General features: G+C 37.5%; 1 protein-coding gene across 1 annotated transcript in view; it reads right to left on the reverse strand.

Annotated features, from left to right (window-relative positions):
• The window catches only part of CNTN5 (contactin 5), a 1514795-nt gene that overhangs the window by 90024 nt on the left and 1400544 nt on the right, over positions 1–24227 (reverse strand). Inside the window, exon 18 of the mRNA XM_081545335.1 lies at positions 7530–7688. Coding sequence (XP_081401461.1) covers positions 7530–7688 — 159 coding nt within the window. The remainder of the gene's footprint in view (positions 1–7529; positions 7689–24227) is intronic.

Below are 24227 nucleotides of genomic sequence, written 5' to 3' on the forward strand. Positions count from 1 at the left end.
CCCTGAGCTGGTGTCAGCTTGGTGGTGGGCAGGTAGTCCCTCACCACTATTAATCTAGAGCGAGGACTCCAAAATATCACTTGCCAGCATCAATGTGCTGCGGTAGAATGAGCTCCCCAAAATGACTGTCGCCAGTGTCTGTATCTCCAAGGGGAGACTGCCGCCTCTGGCTTTTCTAGGAGGCTCTCCAAGATCAGAGTGCCTGGCCCAGAATCCTTTAAAATTACTGCCTCTTCACTGGGACTTGAAGGGTTGAGATTTTGTGCATGCCCTTTACGAGTGGAGTCCTTATTTCCTATAGCCCCTCCTGCTCTCTGAATGCAAATTCAGCAAGCCTTCAAAGACAGAAGTTCTAGGAACTCTTCTCTGATACAGGATGCCCAGGATAGGGAGTCTGCTACAGGGACTGGAATCTTTGCTTCTTGGGGAGAACCCTGCAGCTGTGACCATCCTCCCATGTGCAGGTTGCATACCTGGCAGTGTGGGTCTCAACGACATTGTGTCTCTGTCCTTCCTCCCCATCTCTGTTATGATTTCTTCTTTATATCTCCAGTTGCAGAAAAATCTTTTCTGCCAGTCTTAAGATTATTCTATAGATACTTACTCTGTAAATAGTTGTAGTTTTGGTATGCTTGCAGAAAGTCATGAGTTAAGAATCTTCCTACTTGGTCATCTTTACTACATGTGTGCATACTTAGTTGCTCAGTCATGTCTGACTCCTTGAAACCCTATGGACTATAGCCTGCCAGACTCCTCTGTCCAATGCGATTCTCCAAGCAAGAATACTGGAGTGGGTTGCCATTTCCTACTCCAGAGGAATCTTCCCGACCCAGGGATTGAATCCACGTCTCCCACATTGGCAGGAGGATTCTTTACCACTGAGTCACCTGGGAAGCATCTTCACCACACATACCCTGAAATTTTAAACAGAGTGGTCAGTATAAACATCATTAAGAAAGTACATTTAAGTGAACTTCTGATTGAAGTTTGGATTTAGCTATGCCAGTATTTAGAAGAAAGCATCCCATGCAGAAGGAATACCTAGTACAGGGGTATTAGAAGAATTATATGCAGAACATAAGAAGATCAGTGAGTCAGGAGCAGATACCTAGTACAGGGGTATTAGAAGAATTATATGCAGAACATAAGAAGATCAGTGAGTCAGGAGCAGAGCAAGCTTTAGGGAGAATGGTAGAAGATGAGTTTGTAGAGAGATTGAAGGAACAAAGTCATACAGGATTTGGGCTTCCATCCTAAGACAAATGAATAGATAGTGGGGAATTGATACTCTGTTATCTTTTAATAGATTAGCTTTAAGTTATGTTGAAAATAGGAAGTAGTTAAGGTTAAATGAAATCATAAGGTTGGTGTAATGAACTGATCAGGTTACTGTCTTTATAAGGAGAGATACTGGAAAACTTGTTCCCCCTCTCCTCTCTGCCAGGTGAGCACACACTAAGAAGGCTACTCTCTTTCTTAAGCCAGGGGGACCATCTTTGCCAGGAATCAAATTGAACTGGCTGACACCTACATCTTGGGATTCTCCATCTCCAGAACTGTTAGAGAAAATATTTTCTTGTTGTTTAAGCTGCCTAGGTAATGCTGTTTTGTTATGACAGTCCAAGCAGACTAATACACTGTCTCTCCCACAGTACTTCTGACCCTACTTATATGTCATAATTTTTTTCATACATTAACTTCTTCCAAGATACTATATAAGTTCTTATTATGTCCTCTGTTTATTTTTTGTCCTTACCCATGTGAATTCAATCTCCACAAGGGCAGGAATTTTTGTTGTTGTTGTTACCCCATACATTCTATGGAGGCTACTTGATACGTTTTTGTTAAGTGAATGAAAGGGGAGTTCGGATTGACAGGTATGATCAACGGTTAATTTCTGTTTTAATCTTGATGTAGTTATTTCAGACATTATGTTAAAAAAGAAAGTTAATGTACAATGTAAAAAATATACTTCCTCCCAAAGCTATATATTAATATATTAATATTCTCTTAGCCATAGCTATAGGTTTTAAAAATGCCTACTCCTATTCTGCCTGCAATGCAGGAGACCTGGTTTTGATTCCTGGGTCGCGAAGATCCCCTGAAGAGGGGAATGGCTACTCAGCTCATGTTTTTGCCTGGAGAATCTCATGGACAGAGAAGCCTAGTGGGCTGCAGTCCAAGGGGTCACAGAGTCGGACATGACTGAGCAACCAACACACACACACACAATCCCTTTCTACATTGTCTCCATCATCCTTAATTCTAATTCCTCTTTAAAAAGGAAAAAATAAATAGAATTCTAAATTCTTGGCTACTTGTAAAAACTATGAACATTGTAAAAAAGATAATTGTGAGTTGAAAGTATTAATAATTTGATGAAATAACATACAATATGAAATAGAATAGAAACTTTTTAAGATACAATTTGGATTTTGATTTCAAAATGAATATTGTGGAGATGTAAGATAATGAAGAATGTATACCAAGGAAGTATTTTAAATCCTTAGAGATATCTTTCTATAGTCTTTCTGGAAATCTGGAGGCAAGCTAATTTCAAAGAAAACATTCTGCTTCAGAGAGAACATACAGCAACTTTAGTGGAGGACTGCATGTTGAACCAGGGAGAAAAACTTGTTAAAATGCTTTTCCTATTAAAAGAATTGCATCCAAAGATAAATTAAGTTAAAATTAAATTAAACTAAATAAACATGTTTAGTTGATAAATGTAACCATCATTCAGTGGAAATTATCCACAGAGAGAAGACTTATCCACTGATTGAAGCATAGTTTAGAAAAATATTTAAATTAAGTAAATAATGGCCCATCAATTCTATGATTACAGATGATTTGCCATTCCTAATTAAACATGGTCATAAAAACTTGGTTGGCAAATACTGTTCAGTAATATGAACAAGAAACTCAGGTGTTCAAATAAGAAGCAGCTTTCTTAGAAAAGGGAGTCTGCAAATGAAATTATCTATTTCTTATGATTTTCATACTTTCTTCAAAATGGCCCCATTCACAGTCACCTGTTTTGAGTCTTATTTTTAGGTGGGCAGCATTGATAAGTTAATTCCAGATGTGCTTGGTCCATGTGCAATTCATTACTTCATTTGCCAAAAATGAGAAACTTACTATTCTTTATATTCATGCTGGCACATAAAGGAATCTTAAGAGCTTTTAAAATGCTAGCTTATGCATTACATTAACGTCTTTAGTGTTCAAACTGATGAACTAAATCTTTTTTTTCTAACATGTATTTCTGCATTAAACATGTGCCTGTATGTGTGCCTCGTCACTTCATTGTGTCCAATTCTTTGTGACCCTATGGACTGTAGACTGCATCCTCTGTCCATAGATTCTCCAGGCAAGAATACTGGAGTGGATTGCCAAGTTCTCCTCCAGGAAATCTTCCTGACCCAGGCATAGAAGCTGGGTCTCCTGCATTGCAGGCATATTCTTAACCACTGAGCCACCAGGAAAGCCCATATTAGGACATATTTCTACTGAAATTGATTTGGCTTAGATAATAACTATGAAAGCAAAAGATCTGCTGCCCCAGTGAAGATGATGTAGCCCCCAAAGAACTTCCTTCGCTAACACAGGCAATGAGTTTGAGATAGAAGCAGAATCCAAGAAACATTTAAAACAGCTGCTTTAGAGTAGGAGTCCCCAGCATTTTTGGCACAAGGGATCAGTTTTGTGGAAGATAATTTTTCCATGGACCAGGCAGTAATGCGAGTGATGAGAAGCGTCAGATGAAGCTTCACTAGCCTGTCACTCACCTCCTGCTAACAGGCTAACAGTACTGGTCCCCAGCCCAGGAGTCGGGGACTCCTGCTGTAAAGCATGGAAAAGTTGACAACTGCCCCTTGGCTTGCCTGGTGGATGGCAATGCCTCTACCATAGCTGAAAGAGATGCTGAGTTTTAGAGAAATGTGTGACCACCTTAGGTGAGGAGACACCTTGCTAGAGAATGATTTGATATTACTATGAAGGGCAAATAAAATTGATCATTTATAGGAATAAACTTTTGAAAAATACATGTTTATTTGTAAATGCAGTACAACTTGATTTTTTAAGCACTTACTGAACTGATTTTTTTTAATTATTTTTTTTAGTGTTGCCTTTTATTTTATTTATTTATTTTTTTATTATTTTAATTGGAGGCTAATTACTTTACAATATTGTGGTGGTTTTATCATACATTCACATGAATCAGCCATGGGTGTACATGTGTTCCCCATCCTGACCCTCCCTCCCACTTCCCTCCCCATCCCACCCCTCCAGGTCATTCCAGTGCACCAGCCCTGAGCACCCTGCCGCATGCATTGAACCTGGACTGGCAATCTGTTTCACATACGATAATATACATGTTTCAATGCTATTCTCTCAAATCATCCCACCCTCAACTTCTCCCACAGAGTCCAACAGTCTATTCTTTACATCTGTGTCTCTTTTGCTGTCTCACATATAGGGTCATCATTAGCATCTTTCTAAATTCCATATATATGCGTTAATATACTGTATTGGTATTTTTCTTTCTGACTTACTTCACTCTGTATAGTAAGCTCCAGTTTCATCCACCTCATTACAACTGATTCAAATGCATTCTTTTTAATAGCTGAGTAATATTCCATTGTGTATATGTACCATAGCTTTCTTATCCATTCATCTGCCGATGGGCATCTAGGTTGCTTCCGTGTCCTGGCTATTGTAAACAGTGCTGTGATGAACATTGGGGTACACGTGTCTCTTCCAATTCTGGTTTCCTCAGTGTGTATGCCCAGCAGTGGGATCGCTGGGTCATATGGCAGTTCTATTTCCAGCTTTTTAAGGAATCTCCACACTGTTCTCCATAGTGGCTGTACTCGTTTGCATTTCCACCAACAGTATAAGAGAGTTCCTTTTTCTCCACACCCTCTCCAGCATTTATTGAATTGATTTTAAAAAGAGCTCCCATATAGGGCTTTCCCTGGTGGCTCAGTGGAAAAGAATCTGCCTGTCAATGCAGGAGACGATCTCTAGTTTGGGAAGATCCCCTGGAGAAGAAAATGGCAACCCACTCCAGTATTCTTGCCTGAGATATCTCAGGGAGAGAGGAGCCTGGTGGGCTATAGTCCACAGGGTTACAAAGAGTCAAATATGACTTAATGACTAAAACAGCAACAACAATTCAAATATATTTCCAATGTTCAAATTAATTAGATACGAATGCAATTTTATATCAGGGACTTCTAAAATAAATAAACAAACTCCCTAAAAGCATTAATCAAAACAATTAAACCCTCTACACATACAGAAATACACACCACTCTTTTGTTTTTCCCTAGTTTATGCCAAGAAATTCAAAGTTTATACATTTTACATATGTATATCCATACATGATATATACGCACATCTATATATCCACTGTCTATCACTATCTGTCTCTGTGTGCTGTGCTGTGCTCAGATGCTCACTTGTGTCCAACTCTTTGTGATCCCATGGACTGTAGCCCACCAGGCTCCTCTGTCCTTGGGAGTTTTCTGGGAAGAATACTGGAGTGGGTTGCCATTTCTTTCTCCAGGGCATCTTCCTGACCCAGGGATCAAACCCACATCTCTTACATCTTCTGCATTGCCAGGTGGATTCTTTACCACTAGCACCACCTGGGAAGCCCTCTGTCTATCTATCAAACAACAAAAAGTACCAACAGTTGAATCAAGGTATGTAAGAAATCGAGGAATGAGAGAAACTGTGGAAGATGAGATATCCTGGATATCTGTGCCATGTGTTAAGAAGCAGAAGAACATGGGTGTGGGGTGAGCGAGGAAACACATGTATGCACTGCGCTGTACCCCAAGGGAAACGTCCCAGGAAGCAAGTATGTCAGGCAGTGTGGCGAGGGTGGGCAGAAAGCACAGCCACAGGCAAGAGAGTGAGCTTGCTGAATGCACAACACGAGATCTGAAGGTGAATCCATTTCCCCACAGCAGACCAAACTGTTAGGGCTCTCACACTTAGGATGACTTGGGAGCATCGTACAAATGAAGGTCATAAGAATTCTTGTATAAACCTGTGCATGTGGTCTGAATTTGCATCCTTTCCAGAACCATCTACCAAACATAGAGATTTCCTCGATTGCTTGGCTTTACATTTGCATCTCAGGATTAAAATGGAACCAGGAATGGAGCTGATACCCACAATTCTATACATTATTTGTACTATAAAAGAAATTTGTACACATGTATAGTACACTATAAGGATAATTATACTGAATTTTATGAATTACTATAGGAACCTAATATCAAGAAAATCTTGAATCATATCAATATTTTGCATTTGGATGAATGTACTTTTGCCCCTAGATTACAAGTTTAACACAAAACAAGTTTCTGCTCAAATTTAATGTAAGCAATGAAATGGACCACTTTACTCCTATAACATTCAGATTAATGCAGTTTTATGGTTACTGCACTGAGATATTTTACTGATTTTATATTTCACTTCTATGCAGGTAAATCAGTTTTATATTTAGATAGAAAATAAAGTCACAAATGCCTTCTCAGTATGGACAACTGCTTCTGAAGATTATGTTTTATAGATACTGTTTGCTTTTCAAATATCAACATGTTAAATAGGTAATAACTATCAAGTGAGTGTAATTTCACGTATCCCTGCAGATAGGCACATTTAGAGAGGGAAAGGAAGTTTAGTTATAACATGAAAAGAAAGCCATCAGGGGAAAATTACTTTTAAAATAATGCAACTATAATGCAAATATCTTAGAAGTAAGCATTAAAATGCTATATTATTTTAAACAATGTAATTTTATGTTAGGTTTTATTTTTATAAATAAAATGGGTGTGTGACTCTAAAGGCATAGAGCAAGGAACTGGAGTAATGGAGCAGTTCTGCATCTGACAGTCTTGGTGGAGGTTTGAATCTATATGTTAAAACTTCATAGAATTTTATGGAACTATTCACTAAAAAAAATTGTACATAAAACCTGGTGAAATTTGAATATGATCTGTGGTTTATAGCATTGTATCAGTGTCAGTTTCCTGATTTGATCATTGTACCATCATTAGGAAGAATAACTTGGGGAAGTTGAGAGATGGGCCCACAGAAAATCTTTGTATTATTTTTGCAGCTTTTACATGAGTCTAACATTGTTTCAATAAACAAACAAAGATAAATAATGTGGTCCTTCCTTGGGAAATGAGAAGAGAAGAAAACAAAGTGGCTTTAAAAAAAGAAGCAAATAATGGTTAAGATTGTCATGCGTGCCTGCGTGCAAAGTGGCTTCAGTTTTGTCCAGCTTTTGGTGACCTATGGACTGTAGTCCACCAGGCTCCTCTGTCTGTGGGATTCTCCAGGCAAGGATACTGGAATGGGTTGCCGTGTCCTCCTCTAGTGTAATATTGGCATAAATAATAAAATTTCCCGAATCCAAAATAATCCTGCTGAGATTGGTAGCAAATACAGCTCATGACATCGGAAGCTGCTCTGTCTGTGTCTGATGTTGTCTTAGAGCCTCTTACCTGTTTTTACCGTTTGCCAGCCCAGGGAGAATGGGCTACGGGCCTGCAGGTTGTAGGAGGAGATGGGGCTGTGGTTGTCAGCGGCTGGACTCCAGGAGAGTGTGGCTGTGCTCTCGGTGATTTCCTCCACAATCACTATCCCTGGTGGGCCTGGGGGACCTACAGGCAAAAGAGAAGGGAAAAAGTTAAGGCCAAGCCATGATGAGGAGCCATGAGAAGTGGTATTTCCAATAAGGACCCAATCAAACTAGTACAGCATTTTAATGAAATACATATTTAGTAATGAACATTGCCAGTAAAAAGAGATGGGATGCAAGTTGATTTCCATGATTTCTGAGGATAATTTAATCATAGATTTTTTTCATAATACTTTGTGCTTGGATACAACCACCAGTCAACATTGCATTTTATAGACATGCAAAAAAAAATAATTAGAAACGAACTCAAGGACTTGAATGTCAGTAGCTACTATGACTACTGAAATCAATCACAGCTTACAGATGCAGTGACAGAGAGTAAGAGGCAATGCTACTAGAAACAGAAATGATCCCATCATTACCACAAAGGTACAGGTGTAAGGGCCTAATTTTCAGCCAACCTACAGTGTACAAATAGTGTGATGTACTTACCAAGGAGCTTAAACTCTAACAGGGGAAAAATGAAAGGCTCTGAAATATTGAGAGTTCAGACCAAGGAAGAATAGATCCTAGAAGTGAGGCATGGAGAAATGTTGTGAGAAGTTAAAAGAAAGGTGTGATTAGATGATGATGATGATAATCATTTTTTTTTTGGTGAGTGTGAGAAGATTGTTAATCGGAGAATATGATTCCCCTTTTGATCATAAAAAATTGGTATGGTATAGAATTCTGTTTATCAATTGACATGCATTAGACTTTAGCTTCAAGAAACAACCATGATCTGACATGAGGAGATGTATACCCCTGTGTTATTACTTCTAAAATAGTGATTTCTAATAACGTTAAAAATATGTATAGTTTTCATATTTTAGTGGCTAAGTACAAATGTCAGTTTTCTTCTTAATGTTTTTCTATTCCCTAATATGAACAATCAAAGCTTTAAGGATCTTTTATTTTCAATTAAAAACATCCTGCCTGTAAATATTTTAAGTTACTTTCTGATTTAGTCCTTGTTTAGCAAGTTGCTCTCTGGATTTGTTATTATGAAGTCTGAGCAGGAAGTGCTGACCTAGACCCTAAGGAGCTAAGAAATGTTGGAGTGCTAAATAGACGGAGGCAGTAAAGCCCTTCGAGTAGAAATTCTCAATAATGAAGGGACAAAGGGATGGACAAAGTGTTTAAAAGGATCACCGTACAAGTGACATTTTTAGGCAATGAGAAATGAGCATTTTTATCAAGAGTGAGAAGCAGTAGTGGATAGTGGAGATCACAGACTTAGAAGAGAAAGGCTCTTCCATCAAGAAGGTGACAAATTCGGGGACTGTGAGCAGATGGGTGCACAGTAACCATGAGAAGTGGCTTTTGTTTTTCCTCTGGAGAAATTAAGGAAGAAACTGAATATAGAGAGAAAGCTTTTGAAATGTCAAGAAGCTGGGAGCTCTCATTTGGGAAGTTTCTCCTTTTTTCACTAAAGAAGGAATAAAAAAAACACAAAAAGTGAAGGTGGTTGGGTGAGAGTGGGACTGGGGGCTGGAAGACAATAGGAAATGTCTGGATAAGGCCCTTGATAAAATGAGGAAAGAAAGGGAGAGTGAAATACAGATGTTTGGGATAGTCTGGAATTCAAGTTTGCCTCAATAGCACCATTGTGAAGTAGAACTGACCAACTCAGCAAGCTTAGGCTAGAAAGCCAGGATCAGGGCCAGAGAAAGTGGTTACCTGGGTCAATTCAGGCTTAGTTTATAAATTTGATATGACTTATCATCAAAGATGCCAATGGTATGAATGGCCATGGCCTCAAGGAGGACTAAGGAGTCAAGGGGAGCCAGATTGGTGCTGGCAGACAAGAATAAAATAGTGAAATCCAGAAACCAGGTTACTAGGAGGGGAAGATAGAAGAATAAAAATTATATAATTTGAGATTTCAATGTAGGGAACTTTTGATGAAAGTTTGTATTTATCTGGAATTAAGTGGGAAATACAATTATTAGGTGAAGTACTTAGGGGAGAATCCATTCACTTGATGTACAACCAATTTTCAGAGTATTAAAATGGTAGATAAAGATGAGGTGTGGAAAATAAATAAGATCTAGCTGCTGAAGATGTCTAGCAAGTTGCTAGACTGTATGACAGGGACATGGAAGCATGAGTATAATGATAATAATATAATAATGATAAGAATATTAACTGTAATAATAATACCAATAGCTACCATATCCTCACTATTGAGTATTTTGCAAACATTAGCTTGTTCACTTATTTCTATGTTACTGTGAAGTGGGCACTCTAATTCCTATTTCATAGAGGATGTAATAGTCTCTTAAAGGTCATTTAGTTGATTAAGAATAAAGAAGTTACTTAGTCAATAACCTCACTGTATGTTAGGTATTACATGAGGCAGTAGGTGTCAGAGAATCCCTTCTAGTGAGAAGTTATTCATTCAAATCACTGCTAGTGCATGGCACAGCAGAGATTTGAATTCAGATTTGATCTAAAGCCTGATTTGTTCAAGAAAGCAAGGGTTTATGGAGATCCTTCTTCCTTTCACTGTTAACCGAAGAAAGTGTTTAGGACTTTGTGGCAGCCTGGGTATATGATGGCCACCAACAACTTTCTTTCCGCTTGCACATACAGGTAATTCCCTTAGTGAAAGATGAAGCCTGTTCTTTAAACCTCCTTGAATCTGGGTTGGCCTGCGATTACAGGCATACTCTGGTGATGCCGTGGATTTTTTTCTTGTGTGCGTGTTAAATCACTTGAGTCGTGTCCGACTCTTTGCAACCCTAAGAACTGTAGCCTTCCAGGCTCCTCTGTCCATGGCATTCTCCAGGCAACAATACTGGTGTGGGTTGCCATGCCCTCCTCCAGGGGATCTTCCTGACCCAGGGGCTGAACCCTCATCTCTTACATCTCCTTCATTGGCAGATGGTTTCTTTACCACTAGCACCACCTGGGAAGTCACCATAATACAGCTAACATGGCAATAAAGCAAGTCATGCAACTTTTTGATTTCCAAGTCCATAAAAAAAAAACTTGTTTACATTATACTATAGCCTATCAAGTGTACAATAACATTATGTCTAAAAAAGCAATGTACATACCTTTATTAAACATATTTTATTGTTAAAAACTGCTAACCATCATCTGACCCTTCAGTAAGTTGTAATCTTTTGCCTGGTGGGAAGTCTTGCCTCAATCATGATGGCTGCCAACTGAGCAAGGTGGTGGTTGCTAAAGGTTGGGGTGACTGTGGCAATTTCTTAAAACAAGACAACAATGAAGTTTGCCATGTCTATTTACTTTTCCTTTCATGAATAAATTCTCTGTGGCACAATGATGCTAGATAGTATTTTACCCATAGTAGAATTTCTTTCAAAATTGGAGTCAGTTCTCTCAAAATTTGTCATTGACTTATTAATTAAGTGTATGTAATATTCTTACTCATTTGTTGCCATTTCAATGATTTTCACAGCATTTTTTCCAAGAGTAGATTTCATCTCAAGAAATTATTTTCTTAGCACTTGCATAAGAAGCAACTCTTGATTTATTAAAGTTGTATTGTGAGAATGCAGGAATTCGACTAACAGCTACAATCTACACTTCTAATTTTAATTATCTTGCTATTTCTACCACATCTTCAACCACTGAAGTCTTAAATCCCTCTGTCATTCCTAAATGTTGGAATCAGCTCCTTCCTAATTCCTGTTAGTGTTGATATTTTGACTTCTTCCCATGAATCGCAAATGCACTTAATGGCATTAGGATGATGAATCCTTTCCAGAAGATTTTTAGTTTATTTTGCCTGTCAGTGAAATCACTATCTATGGCAGCTGTAGCCTTATGAAATGTATTTCTGAAATAAAAAGACCTGAAATTCAAAATTACTCCTTAATCCACAGGCTGCAGAATGGATATTGTGTTAGCAGGTATTAAAACAGCATAAACCTTGTTCTACATCTCCATCAGAGCTCTTGGGTCATCAGATACATTGTCATAGAGTAGTGATAGCTTGAAAAGAATTTTTATTTTTTTCTGAGAGGTAAGACTCAACAGTCGGCTTAGAGTATACAGTATACTATGTTGCAGACAGATATGCTGTTATTCATGCTTTGTTGTTCCATTTATAGAGCACAGGCAGAGCATATTCAGCCTAGTTCTTAAGGGTCTTAGGCTTTTCAAAATGGTAAATGAGCACTGGCTTCAACTTGCATTAGCCTCTAACAAGAGAGTCAACTTGTCTGTTGAAACCTTGAAGTCATGTATTGACTTCTTCTCTCTAGTTATGAAAATACTAGATGACATCATCTTCCAATAGAAGGCTATTTTTACTACAATGAAAGTCAGTTGTCTACTGGAGCCATTTTTATTAATTATCTTGCCTAGATCTTCTGGATAACTGGCTACAGCTTCTACAACAGCACTTACTGCTTCACCTTGAACTTTTATGCTGTGAACATGGCTTCTTCCTTTAAACTTCCAGAACCAGCCTCTGCTGTCTCAAGCTTTTCTTCTTCAGCTTTCTTCAGCCTTCATAAAATTAAAGGGAGGTGAGGCTTTGCTCTGGATGGGCTTTAGCTTAAGGTAATGTTGTGGCTGGGTTGATCTTCCACCCAGGCCCAAAACTTTCTTCATATCAGCAATAAGCCTGTCTCATTTCTTGTCATCTTTGTATTCACTAGAACAGCACTTTCAATTTCCTCCAAGATTTTTTCCTTTGCTAACTTGGCTAACTGGTACAAAAGGCATAACTTTCAACTTATCTCAACTTTTGACATGCCTTCCTCTCTAAGCTTAATCATTTCTGGCTTTTGATTTAAAGTGAGAGACATGCAACCATTTCTTTCACTTGAACACTTTACAGGCTTTATAGGGTTATTAATTGGCCCAATATCAAAATTATTGTGCCTCAGTGAATAACGAGCCCAAGGAGAGGGAGAGATATAGGGAAACAGATGGTCAATGGAATAATCTGAGTGCAAACAACATTTGTTAATTAAACTTGCCTTCTTATATGGGTGTGGCTTATGGTGCCCCCAAACAATTGAAATTGTAGCACCAAAGATCATTAATCACAGATTACCATAACAAATATCACAATAATTAGAAAGCTTGAAATATTGGAAAAATTACCAAAATGTGACATAGAGACAGGAAGTAAGAAAATGCTGTGGAAAAAAAATGGCACTAATAGACTTCTTTAATACAGGCTTGTCATAAAGCTTCAATTTGTAAAAAAAAAAAAAAAAAGTACATTTCCAAAAAGCAATAAAGTGCAATAAAATGAAGTATGCCTATATTTGACCCAAATGGCAATGGTAGAAATGACACAGCATGACTTTTGAGGAGAAGTCATAAGAGGCTTTGCAGCTTCATCCATCTCCTGGAATGCTTATGGGGCAATCCAGCTGCTTGGTTAGAAATCCTGTTAAACTGATGCTACCATTCTGTCAGGAAGTCCAACTTAGTCATTTGGAAAATCCCATGGAGAGGAGGAGATCCAACTCACCCTCACCTATTCCAGCATCCCAGCCCAGCCACCAGATGCAATGAATCCTTCAAATGATTCCAACTTCAGCCACCATTAGACCCATGTGCATGAGACATTCCTGGTAAGAAACTGGCTATGGTTGTCCGCTGTCAAATCTATAAGAGCAAGTAACGGATGGATTTTTTAAGCCATTAATTTTGGGGAAACAATTGATAATTGGAACAGACTTCAAAATAGTTTGATTTGAGAGTTTGTTCATAGGTAGGGAATTTATCAAGAGAATCATTACCATGCTTTGAAAAAAGACTTGAAATTTAGCTATTGTATTCATACTGGAATAATTATCAACATAATTCATTAAGTTCTTCCATATTGTTCCATTTCATCCATCCTATTCATTCATGTCTTCAAAAAACATTAACAATCACCTATGTGTGAGGCATGATAGGAGATATTGTGGAAAATAGCTATTTGCTAATTATGTAAAATTATTTGCCTTTCTGAGTATTAACCCTCTACTAAAATATTTAAATTAACTTGCTTAAGAAAGGTATATTTCTTTTAATAAGAGGCAATAATTACTCTAAATATTTCTTTTAAAAAACTTCAGATGGCAGCAAAATGAAATTTATAATATAATTAATAAATCCCCAAGTATTTCTCTTTACATATGGCTATTTTCCCAAATATAGTCCTAAGTAAAATAATCAGTGACAGCAAATAAGATTTATATAGTCACAATACTGATTTTACATGTGCAATGATTTATAATTACAAACTATTGTAAATAACTAATTGTTCAGTAATCATGTAATATTTAAATCATAAACTTTCATAATAGAAAATTAGGCAGTCATTAAACTGCCTAATATTTAGTACTATTTTATGACATGTTCACAAAAAGTGGAATACAAAATGATATGTTAATATAAATATAATAATTTGCCAAATGAATATAGGAAAAGACTGGAAATAAATGCATTAAAGGATAGATGGCAGTTATTACTCAGAGTTGAAGTTATAAATGATTTAAATATTATTCTTTATACTTGTTTGGATTTTCAGTTCTGTACTATAAGCAGAAATTATTTAAATGTTTAAAATTATTTTAAAAGTCATTACTCTAAAGAATGTCTCCATATTTTGATATCTATATACTATGGTAAGTATATTTTATTTAACTAAACATTTGCTGAGTTTCTAGCATATGTGTGCAAAGCACTGTGCTGAGTGGTGAGAGATAGGTATGGGAAGTGGTTTGTAGGAGAACAAAATACGGTTCCAACCCTAGGTGTGTTAAAAATCCAAAGGCAGAGGCGTACCTTTTACAAAAACAAATGCCAGGCAGTAAAAATGTTGCATATTTTACATATCATTATTACACTTGTTACATTGGATATAATTATTTTTATATAATTTCTACTTGTCTGAATATTCAACATGATAATTCATATATATTAGGCCCTCAGTACCTAGTAGTAACCTTAGCAACCAGTTACTTGGAAAACTCAGAGTTGGAAACCTCAGCAGTGGCTGCAGGACTAGAAAAGGTCAGTTTTCATTCCAAATCCCAAAGAAAGGCAATGCAAAGAATATTCAAACTACTGCACAATCACTCATCTCGAACAATAAAAAGGGGTGTTCAAAATTCTCCAAGCGAGGCTTCAGCAGTGCATCAACTGAGAACGTCCAGATGTAGAAGCTGCATTTAGAAAAGGCAGAGGAACCAGAGTTCAAATTGCCAACATCCGTTAGATCATATAAAAAAGAAGAATATTCCAGGAAAACAACTATTTCTGCTTCATTGACTATGCTAAAGCCTTTGACTGTGTTGATCAAACAAACTGTAGAAAATTATTAAAGAGATAGGAATACCAGACCATCTTACCTGTCTTCTGAGAAATCTTTATGCAGGTCAAGAAGCAACAGTTAGAAATGGACATGGAACAATGGACTTGTTCCACATTGGGAAAGGAATACGCCAAGTTTGTATATTGTCATCCTGCTTATTTAGCTTCTACGCAGAATACGTCATGCGAAATGCCAGGCTGGATGAAGCACAAGCTGGAATCAAGATTGCCAGGAGAAATATCAATAACATCAGATATGCAGATGACATCACTCTTATGGCAGAAAGTAAAGAGGAACTAAAGAGCCTCTTGATGAAAGTGAAAGAGGAGAGTGAAAAAGCTTGCTTAAATCTCAACTTTCAACAACTAAGATGATGGCATCCAGTGCCATCACTTCATGGCAAATAGATGGGGAAACAAGGAAACAGTGAGATGTCACTGCAGATGGTGACTGCAGCCATGAAAGTAAAGACGCTTGATCCCTGGAAGGGAAGCTATGACCAACTTAGTCAGCATATTAAACAGCAGAGACATTACTTTTGCCGACAAAAGTCCGTCTAGTCAAAGCTATGGTTTTTCCAGTAGTCACGTATGGATGTGGGAGTTGGACTCTAAAGAAAGCTGAGTGCCAAGGAATTGATGCTGTTGAACTGTGGTGTTGGAGAAGACCCTTGAGAGTCCCTTGGACTGCAAGGAGATCCAACCAGTCGATCCTAAAGGAGATCAGTCCTGGGTGTTCATTGGAAGGATTGATGTTGAAGCCGAAGCTCCAGTACTTTGGCCGCCTGATGTGAAGAGCTGACTCGTTGGAAAAGACCCTGATGCTGGGCAAGATTGAAGGTGACAGGAAAAGGGGATGACAGAGGATGAGATGGTTGGATGGCACCACTGACTTGATGGACATGGGTTTGAGCAAGCTCCAGGAGTTGATGATGGACAGGGAAGCCTGGTGTGTTGCAGTCCATGGTGTCACAAAGAGTCAGACACGACTGAGTAATTGAACTGAACTGAATCCCTCAATAAATATCTGAAGAAAAGATGCAACAGAGAAGGGAGTGGAAAGAAGAAGAGATGTGGAAAGACCAAAGTGTTATGCTGGGAATTTGAAATTCTGTGTAACAATTTACAATTTTTAAAATAATTTTCATGTAAAATAAAAATCCAATCTGATGACCTCTTTCTTTTTATTAAATCAAAATATATTTGAGGTAATTTTTATTTTTTCAGAATAGAGTATGGTGATGGTAAAATTGACAGACTAGGTTCAGAATGAAGAAAATGAACCTCTTCATATTTTATACTAAGTGTAAAATATTTTTCATATTTTCATATTTTATACTATACAGTCCATGGAATTCTTCAGGCCAGAGTACTGGAGTCAGTAGCCTTTCCCTTCTCTAGGGGATCTTCCCAACCCAGGGATTGAACCCAGGACTCCCATATTGTGGGTGGATTCTTTACCATCTAAGCCACAAGGGAAGCCCAAGAATACTGAAGTGGGTAGCCTATCACTTCTCCAGGGGATCTTCCCAACCCAGGAATTGAACTGGGATCTCCTGCATTGAAGGCGGATTCTTTACCAACTGAGCTATTAGGGAAGCCCCATTTTATACTGAAGTTCATCATTATTAGAAACTTGGAGTATTAAAGTTATGGTCAGATAACTTTCTATATATTTGTAAATCTGAAATATTTTTATGAATATATTATTTTAAAAATATTCTAAATAATTACTGATATGATTTACCTTTTAAAATACATTAAATGCCACGTAATGCACTATAATGAAAGTTTAAATGACTTTAAAGTCATTACATTAGTATCAGTTTATAATGCTCTATTTAGGGATAAAAATGTATCAGCATACTGAATTCTGACTGCAATTAACTTCTTATATATACTGAGGAGTAAATTACTTTAGAGTTATATAAATGCAATGAACACTTTTGTTTTTAAAGCCTACTAATGACAGTCGTATTTTCAACATCTTTTGACATTTTTAAAAATCAGGGAGTAAATTTTCTCTTCAAAGAATTTTATGACTAATTTATGCAAGATATCTGAAAATAGATTAATAAGAAAGAAGATGACAAATGTGTGACAGTAGTTTGTGTTTGAATGTTATATATATGCCACTCATTTAGAAGAAATCTTATTAATTTTATATGGAGCTGTAATGATTCAGTGTCAGATGGTCAGGAATCTGGAAAGTCCCCCTCTTATACTCCCATGACAATGCTCTTACACAGGCTCACTAAAATAAATATTTTGTTTGAAAGTAGACCATTTAGAAAAAAGGATACAGTCTCTTTATATTTTCATGATGAGAACTCTGGGCAAATGACAAAACACAAAGGCCCCTAGCAGAAGCCACGTTCTCATGAATTTAGTCCGTCTCAATCAAGGGCTCCCCAGGATGGCCATTAGTTTACTGTCAGATCAACTCATTCCACTGACCTAATGTTCAGTTAGAAAATTATCTTCTCTTGAGAAGCCATTGACTTTAAAATTGAAAAACACATTAAATATATATCTCCTTGTAATCTCTAAAGTTGTTATTTTTATCCTGGTAACAGGAAATAAGGACTTAAAACTTCATGTAAAAGCTAAATAATGTTACAGAGTTTTGAACTGTTTAAATTAACCAGAGAATTCTCTGCCTGATTCTGACACCTACTGATTCAACAAATATTTCCATTGGTTTGTGTTATTTTTTTAAGCAAATGTATTTTGTAAAAAATAAATCTACTCAGTTTTTATTTTCATTTTTATAAGATTTGAGAGACTTTCTATTTTTCTTATTTAGAAGTTTTAAGTGAAAAATTAAACTTGTTGGGATTCAAAATATTAAACAGCTTTGCTTTTAATGTTTAAACTAAGATGAAAAAAATGTAATACCAAATATGCCATGGTATCTTAAATTGGTTCTGTTTTTAAGCCCTTAAATGTTGCTTGGGGACTCTTCTTACTAATGCATGTAGGCATTTGGGTCAGCTTCCCCGAGAGCTCAGTTGGTAAAGAATCTGCCTGCAATGCAGGAGACCTGGGTTTGGTCCCTGGGTTGGGAAGATCCCCTGGAGATGGGAAAGGCTACTCACTCCAGTATTCTGGCCTGGAGAATTCCATGGACTATATAGCCCATGGGGTCACAAAGAGTTGGACATGACTGAGCGACTTTCACTTTCAGGCATATGGGTCAGAATAAAAGAAAGCAGGCATGGCAGTCACAGAAGCAAAGTTACAAGCATGCCCTTCTAATAACAAATGAAGACATTTAGCTACTGTCTCAAAGATTAGATTAATGGAGAAAAATAAACTCCATAACTCGGACCATGAAGAGTATTTTCTGTTTTTATGATATATTTTAAATAGATGCATTGAAGCATTCAGTACAAAGGACCATTTTGTGTAGAGAAAATTTGAAAAACCATGTGTAATGACAAAATCTTTCATTAAAAAGTCATATTCAGTAATGTGAGTAGATTTTCAGTGGCACATCACATGTTAATACCTAGCAGTAACTGCTTGCTAAGGTTTTCACATTTACAATAGAAAATGAAGACTTATATACTTATTTAAAATGTTATTGATAGCATATTTATTTTTACGCAAGAAAATATTTCCTGACATACTTTGACATGCTGGGCTGGCAAGTGAAACTTCACATAGCATTGCCTCCCTCTTTCTTTGCCTCCTCTCAGATACGTCCTTACATCATTATGTTCCTCATGAAGTTGAGAGAGTGTTCTTGTATTTCTTTACTCTTTAGGTGATCCTTTCACACTGTTCTCAATCCCAGGAGAACATTTTTTTTTTTTTTAAACCAGGGGTAGTTAAGGATGAAAATGAGAGACAAACAGTTCTAATGATTTTTTTTTTCAAAAACAAATTTTGTTTCCAATTAATTTGGTAAAGTTCACCATTTACTCTTTCTGTCTTTCCATCAGTTCAGTTCAATTCAGTTTAGTTGCTCAGTCGTGTCCGACTCTCTGTGACCTCATGGACTGCAGCACGCTAGGCTTCCCTGTCCTTCACCAATTCCCAGAGCATGCTCAAACTCATGTCCATCGAGTCAGTGATGCCATCCAGCCATCTCATCCTCTGTCGTCCCCTTCTCCTCCTGCCCCCAATCCTTCCCAGAATTAGGGTCTTTTCCAATGAGTCAACTCTTCACATGAGGTGGTCAAAGTATTGGAGTTTCAGCTTCAACACCAGTCCTTCCAATGAACACCCAGGACTGATTTCCTTTAGGATGGACTAGTTGGATCTCCTTGCAGTCCAAGGGACTTTAAAGAGTCTTCTCCAACACCTCAGTTCAAAAGCATCAATTCTTTGGTGCTCAGCTTTCATTATGGTCCAACTCTCATACCCATACATGACTACTGGAAAAACCATAGCATTGATTAGTTGGGCCTTTGTCGGCAAAGTGACACCTCTCCTTTTTAATATGCTGACTAGGTTGGTCATAGCTTTCCTTCCAAGGAACAAGCATCTTTTAATTCCATGACTGCAGTCACCATCTACAGTGATTTTGGAGCTCAAGAAAATAGTCTCTCACTGTTTCCATTGTTTCCCCATCTATTTGCCATTAAGCATGGGACCAGATACTATCCTCATATTTTTTTGAATGTTGAGTTTTAAGCGAGCTTTTTCACTCTCCTCTTTCACTTTCATTAAGAGACTCTTTAGTTACTCTTTGCTTTCTGCCATAAGAGTGATGTCTTCTGCATATCTGACGTTATTGATATTTCTCCTGGCAATCTTGATTCTAGCTTGTGCTTCATCCAGCTTGGCATTTCCCATGAGGTACTCTGCATATAATTAAATAAGCAGGGTGACAATATACAGCCTTGATGTACTCCTTTCCCAATTTGGAACCAGTTCATTGTTCCATGTCCATTTCTATCTGCTGCTTCTTGACCTGCTTACAGATTTCTTAGGAGGGAGGTAAGGTGGTCTGGTATTCCCATGTCTTTAAGAAACTTTCCACAGTTTGTTGTGATCTGCACAAAGGCTTTGCTAAGTCACCTCAGTCGTGTCTGACTCTGTGCAACCCCATAGACGGCAGCCCACCAGGCTCCGCTGTCCCTGGGATTCTCCAGGCAAGAGCACTGGAGTGGGTTGCCATTTCCTTCTCCAATGCATGAAAGTGAAAAGTGAAAGTGAAGTCACTCAGTCATGTCCGACCATTAGTGACCCCATGGACTGCAGCTCACTAGGCTCCTCCATCCATGGGACTTTCCAGGCAAGAGAGTACTGGAATAGGGTGCCATTGCCCTCTCCACAAAGGCTTTAGCATAGTCAGTGAAGCAGAAATAGATGTTTTCTGGAACTCTCTTGCTTTTTCCATGATCCAACAGATGTTGGCAATTTGAACTCTGGCTCCTCTGTCTTTTCTAAATCCAGCTTGAAGTTCTCAGTTCATGTACTATTGAGGCCTGGCTTGGAGAATTTTGAACATTACTTTTCTAGTGTGTGAGATGAGCGAAATTGTGCAGTAGTTTGAACATTTTTGGCATTGCCTTTCTTTGAGATTGGAATGAAAACTGACCTGTTCCAGTCCTGTGGCCACTGCTGAATTTTCCACATTTGCTGGCATATTGAGTGCAGCACTTTCACAACATCGTCTTTTAGGGTTTGAAAAAGCTCAGCATAATTCCATCATCTCTACTAACCTTGTTTGTAGTGATGCTTCCAGAGGCTCACTTGACTTCACATTCCAGGATGTCTGGCTCTAGGTGAGTGATCACACCATTGTGGTTATCTGGGTCATGAAGATCTTTTTTGTACAGTTCTTTTGTTTATTCTTGACACCTCTTCTTAATATCTTCTGCCTCTGTTAGGTCCATACCATTTCTGTCCTTTATTGTGCCCATCTCTCCATGAAATATTCCCTTGGTATTTCTAATTTTCTTGAGGAAATCTCTAGTCTTTCCCATGCTATTGTCTATGTATGTATCATCATTATTATATATATTGTTATTTTCTTTTTTTACTGATATATTAATATATCATCATTATGATTATATTTATTATTGTTATTTTGTATCTATCTATCTGTCATCATCATTATGTGTGTAACCTGGGCCCTCAGCATAAAATTCTTGTCTCTCTTCACATAGCCTATTTAACATCTGTTTAGGCTTCAAATTTCAATCTTTCCCCAAGTATTGCTGCATTGGAGGAAATTTCTCTGACTGCTCTGCTTAGGATGTTCACGGGATTATATCCATTCATATAGTACCATATACCTCTCATTCACAGCTGAAATTAAATCAAAGCTTCTACTTATTTGTGTGACTCTCCTATTAAGTGTAGATTTCCTATTTGAATTTTAGGTACAGTACAGCTGAAACTGTGCTTGTAACTTGCTCACTATTTTATTCCCACTTCCCAGTAAAGTTCTTGACACCTAGTATGTTATCACTACAGATTTGTATTAATAATTAATGATTGAATGAATAATTTTTATTAACAGTCTATCACAGCTTTTTGATTATTTTTTTACACTGTTTTCTTTCTGACTCAATCAACATATGAAAAAAGTAATATATTGTTACAAAATCATAGTCTATTCTGAAAAATATCCTTTATATATTTAAAAAAAAATGATTCTAATTATGTTATGTTCTCCTGGAGTAAGAAATGGCAACCCATCCAGTATTCTTGCCTGGAAAATTCCATGGACAGCAGAGACTTTTGGGCTACAGTCCATGGGATCACAAAGAGCTGGACACAGTTGAGCACATGCATACCCACATGCTATGCTCTCCTCTTTGTTAAATTGTCTTAATTAGATACCCACCTGATCATGGTGTGTCTAAATAACAAAAACAGCAAACAAGCTATTAGTATATTTCCAACTTTGATGAGCAACAAAATCTCTGGTATTTGTTAAAAAAAAAAAACAAACAAACCTATATTCCTGGGCTATACTCAATAGCTACTGAATTTCATTATCTGTGACTAGAGCCTCAGCAACATAGTTCACACAAGTTGTTTAGGAATTTTTATGCATCCTATATTTTAGGAAAAACTGAGCTAAAGAAAAGAGATTTGGATAAAGAGTCATAGGAATCTTATTCCACTTCTGACTCTTTTGCGTAAGAGCTTTACGCAAGTTTCTGAAACTTGGGTAAGTTTCTGAACCTCATAAATTCTTAGTTTTTGTACATTCTATAAAAGGAATGGTAATATCAATATTATGTCATTATTGTGAAGGCTGTGAAGGGTAATATATATAACAATAATATATATAACAATACTTTGTAAACAGCTATGCTAGTATTGGCTAGGTCTTTAGCTCAATAACTTTGAGAAAGTCATATGATCTCACAATGTTTCATTTTTTTACCAATAAAAAGGAGAACCTATGCAACACACTGATTTGTCAAAATAAATAAGGATAAATGTGAAAATGCTTTGAAAAAGAAAAAAATGTACTATTACTAATGGATTCAACAATCAATCTCTAACTTCAGGGGAGTTTATGATATAAAGAGGAAAAACTGATGCTGAAATGATAACAATTTAACAAACACATATCAGGTAGAAGGTAATGTACTAAATGTTATGTACTTCTTCTCAAGTCTTTATAGAAAGTCTAGTATATTCTAGAATACCAGATTTTCCATAAAGAGAAGACTGAGTCTCAGAAAGTACAAGTAACTCATGCAAGAGGACACAATATTCCAATAGTGGACTTGGAACTCAATTCTGATTCTTAATTGCATATATACATACATACATATATATATATATATATATATAGAGAGAGAGAGAGAGAGAGAGAGAGAGAGGAGATGAAGTGGGCCTTGTGATTGGCTCTCTAATAATATTCACTCCACCTGTCACAATGTGGTATAGGGAATAGAGCCCTCATTATATATGCAACCCTGATTAGCCTATGCAAATCTTGGAAATCTCACCTGCCTTTGCTGGTGATTGGTTCAGGAAGTTAGATATAAGCCAATTAAGTTCAGTTCAGTTGCTCAGTTGTGTCTGACTCTTTGTGACCCCATGGAATGCAGCACACCAGGGCTCCCTGTCCATCACCAACTCCCGGAGTTTACTCAAACTCATGTCCATTGAATCAGTGATGCCACCCAGCCATCTCATCCTCTGTCATCCCCTTCTCCTCCTGCCTTCAATCCTTCCTAGCATCAGGGTCTTTTCAAATGAGTCAGCTCTTCTCATCAGGTGGCCAAAGTATTGAAATTTCAGTTTCAGCATCAGTCCTTCCAATGAACACCCAGGACTGATTTCCTTTAGGATGGACTGGTTGGATCTCCTTGCTGTCCGTGGGACCATCAAGAGTCTTTTCTAACACCACAGTTCAAAAGCATCAATTCTTCGGCGCTCAGCTTTGTTTATAGTCCAATTCTCACATCTATACGTGACTACTGGAAAAACCATAGCTTTGACTGGAGGGATCTTTGTTGGCAAAGTGATGTCTCTGCATTTTAATAGCCAATTAGATCATGATAATCTTCTTATGATAGATCCTGGTTCAGGAGCAAGCACATGGTCTAAACTGGAGAAGTCTGATGAAGGAACAGGTATTTGTAGAGATCCACTAGTTTTTTTCTCTTGCTGTATATAAACAAGAAAGCATTTGTCGTTGTTGTTTAGTTGCTAAGTAGTGTCTGACTCTTTTATGACTGACCGGTAGGATTTCCCAGGCAGGAATACTGGAGTGGGCTGCCATTTCCTTCTCCAGGGGATCATCTCAACCGAGGATCGAACATGTGTCTCTTGCTTGGCAGGTGGATTCTTTACCACTGAGCCAGCTGGGAAGCCCCATGAAAAGATTTAGCCTCTATTATTCTTGGCAATCAGCCTATGATTACAATGGGTTTCTAGGGTAAGGCCAGCATTGAAGATGACTGAGTGGAGAGATGAAACCAACCTGGGTCCTTGAAAGTAACTGGAGACACTGGATCAACCAATGAAATACTCTGCTTTAGCTTTTTGTTAGAAGAACCAATAAATTTCCTTATTATTGAAACCAGTTTGAGTTAGGCTTCATGTTACTTGCAACTGGAAGCATCAGGAGATACAAAGTATAACAAAACTCTGTGGGTTTATGAAGACTGAGACTGGAATAACTCATTTTATGTGCTAAAACTAGTTATACTAGCATAAATAACCCCAAAAGAGTATCTCCAGCAATATCTAATTACTCCAGATGATTCACTTGTAACTGAAAAATGACAAGTCAGTT

Source organism: Giraffa tippelskirchi, chromosome 11 (genome assembly GCF_054371585.1).
Source record: "Giraffa tippelskirchi isolate mGirTip1 chromosome 11, T2T-mGirTip1v1.2.pri, whole genome shotgun sequence".
Lineage (NCBI taxonomy): Eukaryota > Metazoa > Chordata > Mammalia > Artiodactyla > Giraffidae > Giraffa > Giraffa tippelskirchi.